At 47.3% G+C, this 13,464-nt stretch overlaps 1 protein-coding gene across 2 annotated transcripts in view; it reads left to right on the top strand.

Moving 5' to 3' along the window:
* Esr1 (estrogen receptor 1) overlaps positions 1-13,464 on the top strand; it is a 370,708-nt gene that overhangs the window by 92,039 nt on the left and 265,205 nt on the right. Inside the window, exons 1-2 of one of the 2 annotated variants that reach the window (XM_060373533.1) lie at positions 8,371-8,511; positions 10,487-11,006. In XM_060373533.1, coding sequence (XP_060229516.1) covers positions 10,558-11,006 — 449 coding nt within the window. In that variant the 5' untranslated portion in view covers positions 8,371-8,511; positions 10,487-10,557. Of the gene's footprint in view, positions 1-8,370; positions 8,512-10,486; positions 11,007-13,464 lie in introns of those variants that run through there. The other variant, XM_060373532.1, reaches the window with a different exon arrangement.

Below are 13,464 nucleotides of genomic sequence, written 5' to 3'. Positions count from 1 at the left end.
TTTTTTTTTTTGGTTAAAGGTGTTACATTTGCAAGTTTGTACAATTTAGCAGCTCAGGAAGGATTTAAATGTGTTCAGTAGCAAGAAAGTTCATTTCAAATTACATGGAGATTAAAAAGAGAGAGAGAGAGACCTAAATGAACTGTCTTCTGGGGAGCAATGGCTGGAAGGTGGATTACTCATTTCTTCATGTTCTATTAAGGGAAGTCATATCCCTGAACACAAGTTGCTCTGGTGTTTGTGGAAAACATGGTGTTCTTAAACCCAGTCCTCATCTGTCTACCAGTTATTTGGAAATGTAGGAATGCAGTCTCCTTGTGTTTTTCAAAGAGATGTGGATTTTTTCCTTTTTTAATTATTATCATTTATTGCAATTTATTCAATTTGTATCCTGGCTGTGGCCCCCTCCCTTACCTCTTCCCAATCCCACCTTCCTTCCTTCTTCTCCTCCTATGTCCCTCCTCTAGTCCACTGGTAAGGGAGGTCCTCCTTCCCTTCTATTTGACCCTAACCTATCAGTTCTCATCAGGACTGGTAGCATTGTCTTCCTCTGTGGCCTGGCAAGGCTGCATCCCCAGGGAGAGGTGATCAGAGAGCCCGTCACTGAATTTATGCCAGAGAAAGCTCCTGATCCCCTTAATAGGGAACTCACTTGGACACTGAGTCTCTGGGCTACATCTGAGCTGGTGGTTTAAGTCCTCTCCATGTATTGTCCTTGGTTGAGGTATCAATCTCTGCAGGGTCCCCAGAGGTCAGTATTTTTGGATCTGTTGATCTCCTTGTGGAGCTCCTGTCCCCTCTAGGTCTTTCTATTTCCCCCTTCTTTCATAAGATTCCATGCACTCTGCCCAAAGTTTGGCTATGAGACTCAGCCCCTGCTTCGAGCCTACCACAGACACCTCTGAAAGACTACTGAGATATCGAAGGAGATGTGGATTTATAAGCCTCTAAGAAAAGCACACGGAGCCACCAAGATGATGCCTTGATCAAATGTGTTGCTCATGGGCCCTACTGAAAGGAGGGTGTGGTACCCACAGGCCTGAGGATGGGCAAGAAAGATAGACACACCCTGAGCTCAGAGCTTTGGAGAACATTAATTACACCCAGTGCTTTGCCCACGCCTTTATGGTCCTCAGAACTTTGTAAGCGTGTCCAGAAGTCTAGATGAGATCTGCAGACATGCAATCAGTTGTAACATTTTTTTTTTAATGGCAAGCATGAATTGTTCTAAAAAATGTGACTCTGCTTCCAAAATGTCCTGCTAACTCTGGATCTAAGTTTTAATAGAGGTGATCACTTCTTCCAGGAGCCATTAGGGATACCAGTTAGCAAGGCAAAGGAGTTGGGCCAGCTTTCTATAGATAGCATTCATATGGTATTTGTTGGGGGTCAACTCTACATCAGGCAATTATGCACTGAGACTTTGGAAAATACACACGAGCCAGCTCTGCATTCATGGGCTATGGGAGGGGCAGAGAACAACAAACAGGGAATCCACTAGAGTCACCAGGGCTGGGACAGGAGGGGTGATGAGTACGATGGTTTGAATGCCATCTCCAGAACTAATGTTGGAATTTATCAGCCACGGCAACTACCTTAAGAGGCGCAGAACTTCAAGAGATGACCAAGGCCATTCTTGTGGAAACCAGTTCCAGAAAAAAAACAGGTTAGCTTGGTTCTTCTCTGTTTCACACACACAAACTTCTTCGTCATAGTCCTACCCAGATGCAGCCTTTCCATCATGGAGGTCCAGCCTCCAGAATCACAAACAAGTTAATTTTTATTGTTTGTTTACGACATTGGTATATGGTGTTCTCTGAAAGCAGCAGGGACAGACCAGGGAGATATGGGCATTTTTGTAAAAGCGTCCAAGAGGAAATTGTATTGTCTCAAGGAAGAGTACTTGGAGACAGAGTGTAAAGCAAGGTGGAAAGACTTTTGCTTGTCTTAAGATAGAGCAATCTGCCTATGGGAATGCTCTTATCAAGACAAAGTCCAGAAGAAGTATTTGCACAATATGGAAATTATCTGTGTGCAGGAATGCAAGGCCTGTGGGAGAGGGGATGTGGGAAGTGGCTTCTGAGAATCAAGGATGGCAATTCAAGTTTCTTTGCTTGTGAGGTAGACTGCTCTTTATCCAGTGCAGTTGGGGCTGTACAGATGCAAGCAAAGGGGTGGAGCTGGTGACCTGGAAGAAAAGAGCGTGGCCTGGAAATCACAGTGAGTGTGAGAATCGACGGCAGACTCAGAAGATATCAAGGAGCTAGCAGTAAAATAGATTTGTGGTAAGTCCAATATGAGTCCAAGGAAAAGAATCAGGCTATAGAGGGCAGAGTTCTTTGGGGCTGTGCAGTGATGGGTATGACGCGCCATCTACCAAGATAAGGCACAGAGATGAAGAGCAGGTCTGAGAAAAGGTTAAATTAATTATGAAGAAGTTGAACATTAATGGAGACTATACAGCAGGTGCTCACTAAACATTTATATACGGAGTAACCGTGTGGGCAAAAGTGTGCAATCTGGGTAGGACCTTTCTCTAGAATGGAGATCTTGGATGGCGATTTCCTACTCTGAGGTCTTCAAGGTGCACATGAAGTTTAACTTGTGGGAGTTGCTGTGGTGATCCAGGGGAAGGAGACTGGAGAGGAGAGGAAGGTTCAGGCGCTGACTGCAGAGCCCCTGGTGGTGGTGACAGGCGATGACGTCACAGGTTGCTGAGCAAACTAGAGTCAGGCTGCCTATATGGTAACACCAAACTCTTAGCACAAGGAGCACTCTCAGGAAGGCTTTGGTGCAAAGGGAAATTAAGATAGGCAAGCATAAGGGAGGCCTTAAGAGACGGCACAGTCAGTACAGACCTTTCCATGCATGCTTGAGGTTTGATCCCTAACCAAAGTAAAAGTTACGTGCCTCAGGGAGGCTGCAAGGGAGGAGAATCCCTGGCGCTTGGTGGCCAGCTAGCTTGTCTAATTGGAAGTTCTAGGTTCAGTAAGAGACTCTGTCTCAAAAACTAAGGTAGGGAGTGATTGAGAAAGATTCGCAAAGACTGCCTCTGCTCACCTGTACCTCGTTCACACTTGAGCATACATTCCAAATAACATGTACAAAAGAGAAAAAGAGAAATATGCAGAAAAACAAAACTACTGGAAGAAAACGATAGAAAAAAAACCCTTAAGCTTTTGTAAGGTTGGAAGGCAGAAGCTTTTGCTGGGTTTGCTTTGGGGTACTCACGCTGACTAAACCGTGCCTCCCCTAAAACTTGTATTTTGAATTTGTACTCTCCTCATGGGAGTATCTCTGTATAAAAATCTTAGGAGGCTGTTAAAGTTGAGTGAGTGACGCCATCTGTCTTATTAACTTATCAAGAGGGAGAGCCGTCTCTTTCTCCTCCTGCCTTCACCCTGTGAAGACCCAGGCACACTGAGGAATCAGCTCCCTGCCTGTTAGGCAGAGGATCTTTCAGTTTCCGTAAGCAAAAGAGCGGAAATAACCTGCTGTTTGTGTCCCCTGCCGGTGACATTTTGTGATGGCAGACTGTGCTGATGAAGCACCTGGGAGCTCAGAGTTGCTCTCTGTAAATACAGTAATCGATACTGTTTCGGTGAGCTGAACGAATGAGTCATTCATTGGCATGATTATAGACGGTGGACTCAGCACAGCATGACAGCCACTCAGGTGGCAGGAGGGGGGACAGCTGCTAGCCTGAGGGTCCTGGAGGCTCAGGGAGAGTGGAGTCAGCCCTGGCATGTGACTAAGTACAAGGAAAAGCTTAGGCAAAGGCTCAAAGCTCAAACACTCTGCTACCCTCTGGCTTCTCTCTCTATCATTTCGTGGGCTTGGCTCTGAAACTGGAGACAATTCTCTGCAGTGTGTGTGTGTGTGTGTGTGTGTGTGTGTGTGTGTGTGTGTGTGCATGTCTGTCCATCCATCTATGCTAACACTAGATGAACCAATCTGTGTGTAAGTGTGTTTAGCCACTGTCCGTTGTTCTGCACAGCGGAATAGTACCCGTAAGCTGAAAATGTGGTTCCTCAAGTAGACAGAGGATGAGGAAGGAAAGGGACACTGTGTGTCCCAGCAACAGCTGGGATGGCTGCACTGCGTGTGTCACTCACGGCACTTAACCATCAAAACCCTTTCTCAGTTACCTTCTGCCACATGCGACAGAGGGTATAGAAACTTATTTGAAAAAATAAGATTTCCAAGGAACGATAAGATGAAAGTGACTTAATGCCATTAAGCCGAGCATTCATTCCCTTTGAATCATTCATTGATCTGTAACAGAGACCAGCCACTGTATCCGGCAACCAAGAACTGGAACTGTCTTCAGGTCATCATCAGGAACACGGAGAGCAGACCTGAGGTCACAGGGTTTCCAGAGGACTTTGGATGAGTTATTGGTTTACAAATATTCTTTTTTTGTACTGACAGTAGGGCGAAATGATTAGGCTTCCCATTGCAGGCTTTCAAGCTTAACATTTCAACATGTTAAAAGTCTACTATTCTTAAAAGGTCTATGCATGAGAGAATGTTAGTAAAATTCTGGGGCTCCCAGGGGATCTCCCCAGGCAGTAGGTGCTGACTGAGGAAGTGACAGCTTTATACCTCCATGCCAGGGGAGCTGATGCTGGAAGCCCAGGACCTTGATGAGCATGCCGTTATTTGGAAGTAGGTTATATGTGTTGCAACTTGTGGTTCCCTGGGCCGGGAAGAGAAACAAAAAAAAAAAAAACAAAAACAAAACAAAAAACCCCCCAAAAAACTGTCTGGTAACAACTCAGCCTGTAAAGGTGGGGGATTTATTAGAAAGGACATTGAGGAACTTTTTGGGTTGATTTAAACAGTCAAATAGTTTTTACTTTGACGGGATTGTTAATGGTCAAATCTATCCATGTTTGTCAGGCTCTAAACATATGTGTATTATGTTGCATAATGAATTTTGCTTCAAAAAAGCAAAACTCTACGGTTCAACTTTAAAAGCCAATAAAAAAAAATCAATGCCCAAACTATCTTTAAAATGCAGAGTGGGGAGCACATTATGTTTCTGCTGTAGAGGAAAATAGTTTAAATCAGGACTCAAGGGCAAGGTCTTAGCTAGCATATTCACTTATTCTTCAGAGGCTGAGTCAGGAGGCTCACCATGAGCTCAGAGCCACCCTGGGATCCACACTGAGTTCCAGAACAGCCTGGGCCTCAGGCTGAGAGTTTGTCTTAGAAAGCTAGAAGCAAAGAAGAAAAGAGAGGAAAGAAAGGAAAACAGGGAAGGAGAACACACACACACAGGCATATGCACACAAACATGTACACATATTCACACACATACACACATAGGCATACACACACATGCATGTACACACATATGTGTACCCACATTATTTATAATCAGGTAATGTTCAAACTGGACAGAGTTAAACTTTCCCCATCTCAGTGCAGGGAGCATGTTAGGAGTATAAACCAGCATGCGGCAACATTCCCATTGTTTTCTTTTATGTTTCTGTACAGATAATACTTTCGCAAACATAAAACGCCGTCAGTGGTGCTGGAGAGGAAGCTCTGCCTGGTCCTAGTTCTGTCTGGTAGAAAACTAAAGTGGAAAGCTCTCTGATGAATCATGCTGCCTGGTATTGCCGGCTCCTACCTCGAGAGTAGACAGATTTGAAGGCTGATTTTATGGCCTCCGTTGCTGTGAAGATAGGAAGATAAGTTTTGAAAGTGCTGGATGGTCATGGTCACGTGGAAAGTTAGTTTTCAGAAAGAGTCATTCAGGAAGATGGGATGTTCTTTTGTCCTTTGAAGAATCTAGACAGGAAAGTAGTCCATATTTGGTGACTGAACAATGTCCAGACAAGACCATTCAAGTTCTCAGAGTTGGACCTTATGTTGTTCCTCACTGGGGTGAGGTGGTAAAAATAGCTTCAGTTCAGGGAGGAAAGTGTCAAATGGCTGAGAACTACAACTGGGGTTCAGAGGAGAGAGAGTGTGGAAGATGACCACGAGGCTGTGCCAGTGAGTGCCTGGGCCAAACCTCGAGAAGGCAGAAGTGTTTTCTGCCAAGCCAGGAAAGTGAATATTCTAAGCAGAAAAAAAAAAAAAAAAAAAAAAAAAAAGGAAAGGAAAGCTTTGGGGTCTCTGGAACAAGTTTTCATTTGGCTGAGGCACAGGCTACCTGTTGGAACTGATAGACTAGAAAGGACAGGTCAAGGAGAGAGGAAGGCCTCTGCACTTAGAAAGCTGGGATTTGGGATAACGATGAAGTAGAGACTGCAGCAATGAAAAGCCAGGAACAGAAACTGGCACTAGCATCTGAGAAGCAGTGGGGGAAGGAAGGGACAGAAGGAGCCAGGGAGCAGCTGGGAAGGGGTAGGAGAATGCAATGGGAAGGGAGGGCAGGATGGCATTGCAAAACCACTGGTTCAGAAATTGCTCCTTGGCTAGCTATGGAAAGCAAAAGAGTGTCAGGCCCTAGAGAAAATGGTGACATTAAAATGTGGGCAACGGAGGGACAGTGGTGGTGAGTCCAGAGAGAAGGGAGCGCTGTGTTGAGGTGGGGAGAGAATAAAGATGGGTGCTTGTGCCAGCCAGCTCTGAGCAGTAAACCATTGCTGTGTTCTCTGGCTGCACTGGGCAGGGAAACCTGGGAAGCTCACCTTCTCTTCCTCACCTGGGCACGCCACAGTCACACGGCAGGCAGCACAGTATGCTCAGTGAGGCAGTCAAGAGAGAGGAGTTAGAGGAGAGAGCCCAACAGAAAATTGGTGGCTAGAGCACCAGGCAAAAACCAGCGTGGTATGCCATGCTTCCCTCCAAAACCCCTGTCCTTGGGAGACAAAGTTTACCGAGAGGAGTCTCCAAGCCATTCCTGGAAATGTCTTTCTTGAGATATCTCAAGCTAATGGATTGTAAGCTTCACTCCAGCCAAAGTCCCTGAGATAGCCCACATTTTACCCTTCCCACACAGATTCCCAGTCTCTCTTTTTATCTTTTTAATCCAATGTTGTTGACTCTCTTATCTTCTTCTTCTTCTTCTTCTTCTTCTTCTTCTTCTTCTTCTTCTTCTTCTTCTTCCTCTCTCTCTCTCTCTCTCTCTCTCTCTCTCTCTCTCAGTTTTGTTGCACTGGCTTGTTGAATGGGTTGTTCATGGTTGACCTACAGGAAGCACCTGCTGCCAACAGCATTCAACGCTATCATCAACAAAGGGTTAACAGTCTCTTTTCAGTACCTGCTTGTTTGTCTGTGCTGTGCTAGCATTCAACCCCCTGGGTTTCTACACGCCAGGCGAATGCCTTATTAATCATACTACAACGCCCAATATTTATTTATATGTTATATTTACTGTCATTGCAGATTGTTGAGGAAATTGTCTACGTTCTGATATTATGACCCTGAGTCTTTCCAAGCACAAAAACATATAGTTGCAGCATGATATCATTAGTATTTTCTATTTTTTTCTTTGTGCTGGCTCAAGTGCCACTCATAAATCTCTTGGTAACTGCCTGGGGTCCTAGGGCTGGAGGCTGGCCACTCCTGGCATTGTAGCTGGAGTCTTAGAAGCTAAGGTGGTGACTAATGTCTGGCAATGAAGGCTTTGCTAGGCCTCCTGTGTCCTGGGGCCCAGGGTGAGGGCACAGTCAGGCTCCCCTGTCACTTTTCTGTTGTCCTGTGGGGGAGAGCAGAGCGGAGAACCAGGTGCTCCCCGTGAGCACCACTGGAAGCAGGAGCACTGCCTTCAACCAGCACCAGCACAGCCGTGAACTTGCGATCCCTTCAAAGCAAAGCTATTTTACGCTAACGCTGAGATTAAAATAATATTTTTTTGATGTGAATATAGACAGCAGTGAGCTATTGGTGAGAGGCTCGTGCGTTTTGTTAATGTGGTGGGGAGTTTCAGGAAACATAGCCCTGGAACGCCAAAATATTTATTGCGAGGTCTGACTTCCTTATGCCACTGGTAGCATGACCATCAAGAGACTTGTTCAGAGGGGAAGCTGGGCTAGGGCATTTGACCCAGCAGGCTTTTCTTGTTAAATTATATTGTTCTGGAAGAACCTTCTTCTGGGATAGTTTGTGAACTTGATCTCCACCTTTCTAGTTTAGTTGTGAACCTGCGATTCACAGTTGTCCCCATTTCCCTGTCCGTGGCAGAAAGCACAGGACACTTCTGGCTCCACAGGTAGGAAGCAAAGGGACTGGACTTTCTTCTGGGAACGCTGCTTCCAGCTCTGCTCCTGCCGCCGGCCCTAGCAGACAGCAAGCCTCCCCAACTCCCCCTGCCATTCATCCAGCATTGTGCAGAAACCCAGCCGCCGCGTCTGCCGGGAGGGGCTGCCAAGTGCCCTGCCTACCGGCTGCCACCCCACCTACAAACACATCCACACACGCTCTGCCGCGCTCACACGCGGAGGGCGACACTCCATCATTTGAGCACATTCCTTCCTTCCCTCTTACCGTCTCGGCCCCTGACTTCTACAAGCCCATGGAACGTTTCTGGAAAGACGCTCTTGAATCGGCAGGGTAGGATCGTTTTTGGATTTCTCCCTCTCTCTCTCTAGCTTGAGCATTTGGAGAAAGCAACTTACCTTTCTGCCCAGTGTCTGTATCCTAGCCGGAGAGGAGGCTGTGCTATTTTCTATGGGGGGTTGGGTGGGGGGAATCTGTGCAGCTCCTCTCCTCTTTTTTTCCCTCTCTGGACTTGTAGGATTCTTTGTGCCATTTATATATAATTTGGCAGGCTCAGATTTTTAAAGAGCCTCATGAAGCACTTGCTTTTGCATGTGTTTTAAAAAGGCATTTGAAAATTGAAAGTGTGATTTGTGGAAACTAAATCATCTGTGAAAAGATTGCTCTAGAAAGCAGTGGTTGCTGGCCATAAAGAGAAATATCTGCGATTCACCTAATGTGTTTTTAACCCTTTCTGTGTTGTCCTCTATACTCGCGGATGCTAAACTCAACTTTGTCTTTAGATTTAAGCAAGCATGGCTGTGCTTTAACCAACATGATCTGTTTTTCCAAGAATTAGATAAACAGTGTACTCAATAAAAATATTTTTTAAAGTGTTGCTATTTGAAACAACAAGCTTGGCATTCGCCTGTGTCAGGTACTCTTTGGGGGTAGGATAGCAGTTAAAGTCAAATGTTAATGCTTATTTTAGGGGATATCAGGTTGGAGCAAAGGCAGTTTATTAAAAAAGTAGAAAGGATCCGAGCTTATATGTTTTGTTACAATAACAGGTGTATGTCTCTGTGTGTGCAATCAGAATTTAATTCAATACTGAATTTAAAAAAAAAAACAACTTTTTTTTTAAAACCTCTTTGTCATTCGAATATCAGATTCCGTGTCTTCCCCAAGTGAATGCAGAGGGTCCGTTTGTAGAATTCAAGAGCTGCAAGGCAGAGAGCCTTTCAAAAGTTTCTGGTTAGACAGCCGAGGTTACCTGATTGCCAGAGCTTTAGTGAGGGACCCCAGGTGAGACGTGATGAGAAAATGCCTCCTTCCATTCTCAGTTTCCTCAAGTTTTTGGTTGCATAACCTGTGGAAGGCAGGGACACCCAAGCGTGCCTAGCCGAAGGTTTTTCTGAATCATATCCGCATGAGAATTTCTAACGGAAGCAAATTTGGTACTGGGGTCCAACAAAAACAGAAACGCCAGGCTGGGCGAATCTGCCAGGCTGCGCTGGAAGGGACCCCTGGCGGAGCGGTTAGTTTCTTTCTTTTTTTCTTTCTTTTTTTTCAGATGAGGAAGCTGAAGGCCGGCAGTTTTCTCTTGACTCCAAGGGCAGATCTCTCTATACATGCTCCGTCTCTGCTCTCCTGGCCCTAGATGCCTCCTCTCTGTGTCCGCTGATGCTAAATATAGCTGTCTGTGGCTGGCCGCATACACAACCGCACACCCCATCCTCTTTGCCATATCTCCGTTACAGATTCAGTTACGGTCCGCCCAGGGTCATTCTATGCACGCGCTGCGTACTTCCAGCCAACAAGAAGACTGAATCAAACAGAAAGAGAGACAAACAGAGACAGATTGGAGCCTGGCACGGACGCATAGGCAACACATCGGGGGAAAAAGGCCTGTGGCTTAGTCTGCATTTGTTGAAAGCCTAGATTTCTTGGGGGTGGGGGTTGGGGGCGCGGCTGCTGGAGATCCTCCCGCTGCCCCTCACCCCCTGCAGCCCAATCCAGCAGACCAGGAAAGTTAAGTTCAGGGAGGCAAGCGGTCCTTTGGGCGCGCGCAGCGTGATGTTTCCAGCAGTGCCTGGCAGCTGCAGCCCCCGCGTCAGCGGCTTCCAGCAGGTTGGCGGCGTCTAGGAGCAGGGGAGACCAGTGTGTGAAGTTGGAGAACCCGGGAGTAGCTGGGTGCGTTCGCTGGAGTTGGGCCACCTGGGCGCTGGAGGATCGCTCTGCCCCGGGAGAGGGGCAGGGCCAGGGCCAGCACTCGCGCCGAGGGGACGCGCCGCGCCGCCTCTCACCGCGGGCTCTGCTCTCTTTCCAGGTGGCCCGTCTGCTGCTGAGCTCTCCGCGTTCGCGGGGAAGCAGCCCGCACCCCGCCGGTCGCCGCCGACCATGACCATGACCCTCCACACCAAAGCCTCGGGCATGGCCTTGCTGCACCAGATCCAAGGAAACGAGCTGGAGCCGCTCAACCGCCCGCAGCTCAAGATGCCCATGGAAAGGGCTCTGGGCGAGGTGTATGTGGACAGCAGCAAGCCCGCGGTGTTCAACTACCCCGAGGGCGCCGCCTACGAGTTCAACGCCGCCGCCGCCGCGGCGCCGGTCTACGGCCAGCCGAGCATCGCCTACGGCCCCGGGTCCGAGGCGGCCGCCTTCGGCGCCAGCAGCCTGGGGGCCTTCCCCCAGCTCAACAGCGTGTCGCCCAGCCCGCTGATGCTGCTGCACCCGCCGCCGCAGCTGTCGCCCTTCCTGCACCCGCAGGGCCAGCAGGTGCCCTACTACCTGGAGAACGAGCCGAGCGCCTACGCCGTGCGCGACGCCGGCCCTCCCGCCTTCTACAGGTACACGCGCCCGTCGGGGTGGCCGCCGCGCCAGGCCTGCCCGGGGAGGGAGCGCGCGAGGGGCCACGTCGCGCCGCGGCTCGCCCCCTCCCACCCTGGGAAGTCAGGAGGGATTCTCTGCGCGCCGCGCCGCCTCTCCATCGGCAGGTGATAAACAACAGCAGCGACAGCCGGGGGGATCTCTACCCGCCGCTGTCCGTGGGAGGGGCAGGCCCAAAGGGCCCCGTGTTTCCCAACTCCAACAAGCCCTGGAAACCGGTCCAAAAAAGTTACAGATGGGGAGAACCTCCAAAGCGACTGAACCCCCAGGTGGCCCAGGTGGTTTGTGCCACTGGCAAGGAATTCCCCCTTTAGTATGTAAAGCTGGAGGTGTTCAGGCCCAATGGAGCTCAGGGGAGAGTTGTTAGTCTATTTAAAAAACAAAAACAAAAACAAAAACAAAACCATGTTTCAGTGTGTCCGGCTCCATGTTCTTTCACCTAGACTTTTGTACTGGAAACACACGAGGCATTCTGGAGACGGTGAGATTTTAGGGAGAGGTGCCTGTGGGTTTCTTTCCCTCCTTCCCATTCCAGGTTTCTAGATTGCGGCCAGGTTGCTCCGAAGAGCTCGTAGGGGAGGTGAATGGGTCTGAACAAGTTTTGATTTCTGGCTGAGCTGGAGTTCGAGCAGATCACTGGCATATGACTTCTGACAACTGGGAATTTATAGGTGTCCCTTGCGTTTAGAACGCACCGCATCCAAACACGAGGACAGTAATCCCCCTGCAGCAAAGTTTCATGCCTGGCCCAGCAGGCAGAGAATGCTCTGGAAAGGCACCCGGGCTAGCTATGTCCTGTCCCGTGGGCTCTGTGCAAGAAGCCAGGGCAGTCCAGGACACAGGGGAATCCAGGACACAGGGACTCTTCGTGACCAAAGTGACAATTGTTTTGTGTCTTCAGTTTTAGTTTCTCCTAAGAGAGACGTCTTTTGAGATGTCCCTTTCCTCCCATTTCCGCTTGTTTCCCCCAGGGCCTGCAGAAGGCTGAGGCGGGTGGTCGGCGTCGCCCAGGCGACGGTAGTACACATGCCAGGGACAGTCTCGGGTGCCCGCAGGCCGCGGGATCAGAACTAGCGCTCTGGACCTTGGCTCTGGCTATTGGTTCCTGCTGCTGTTCAGACCTTTTGCATTACACGCTCTCTGTCTCTCCCTTCTCTCTTTCTCTCTCGTGTGTGTATAGGCTCAGTGTATCATTTCCAGATGCATTTCTAGCAGAGGAAACAGCACCAAGGTGTAGACTTGGCCCAGAGGATTCTGAAGGGTGAACTCTGGGTGGATCCCAGCTCACCTTTAGCCTACTCAAGCGTCGGACAGATGAGTGGAGTTTCCACATTCAGGATAAGCAGTGAACAAAACTTTTTAAAAATTATTGGGTTCAAATCAATCTCACTTGCTTTAATTTAGGGTTAAGATGGACAAGGAGAATAATTTATTCTTTCGACTTTTTTTTTTCCCAAGCTGGAGGTGCAAAATATGGCGATTAAATCTAATTCATCTTTGAAATTCTTTGCTGTTAAGGACGGTATTAGTAGATTGTGAATTCCGTAACCTTATGATGGACTTCCGAAAGTATTTTCTTTTCAATTTAATTTTCAGTTCTTTTATTGCAAATTAACGCCACTGAATTTCAATGGCGACTAATGAGGCTGCTCCTTGGCGGTTATTTACTGCCTTGCTAATAATTACAAAGTGAGCATGGCAAAATAAAGAGAGCTCCCATTTTATCCAACACTGCTCATCTTCTCTGTGGCAAAGAATCTCACCATAACATACCCCATCTTAAACTTTTACTCCAAAGGACACTAAGAGACTTACAAAAATACAAAATGACACAGGACTCTTAACATAAAAATAAAAATAAAAAATATTGCACAGGTAAAATTCTGGGTGGAAATTTAGTTTTAGAGTGATTTTATTTTTTGGCTTATTTTCTATAACGCCTTTGCTGTTTTGCTTGAATTCTGCCTCTTGTTGCTTAGGGAGAAAGAGAAGTGTCTATGCAAGTTTCAAATGAATATGATAGTTCCCCCCCCTTTCTTTTTCTTTTTTCTTTTTGAATAACTCTGGATTAAAAAACAAAAATAAACAATTGAACAGGCTCTTTAAAAAAAAAAAAAGCTTTACTTTTCCTTAGTACTCCTCAAAAATCTGGGGTCTGAAAGTTGTGTTTTAAAAATTTGCTTCTTATGCTACAGGAGATGATGAAGTCACTTGGCCAGATCTAAATTTTAAAAATGGAACAAACATAAAAGAGTTTGTCTTATAGCACAGTCAGGGGTGGGTTTCAACTTTCTGAGTATGTGAATGCTAGACTGGCAAATACTATTGGGTCAGAGTCAAAGAAGTTTGGAAGACGTAAAATATAGGTAGGAGAAAACAAACTGCTTATGCAGGTGGCTGAGGTTTTATTTGTACAAA

This window comes from Meriones unguiculatus, chromosome 20 (genome assembly GCF_030254825.1).
Source record: "Meriones unguiculatus strain TT.TT164.6M chromosome 20, Bangor_MerUng_6.1, whole genome shotgun sequence".
Taxonomy (NCBI): Eukaryota; Metazoa; Chordata; class Mammalia; order Rodentia; family Muridae; genus Meriones; species Meriones unguiculatus.
This window is presented reverse-complemented; position numbering and strand designations above follow the sequence as displayed.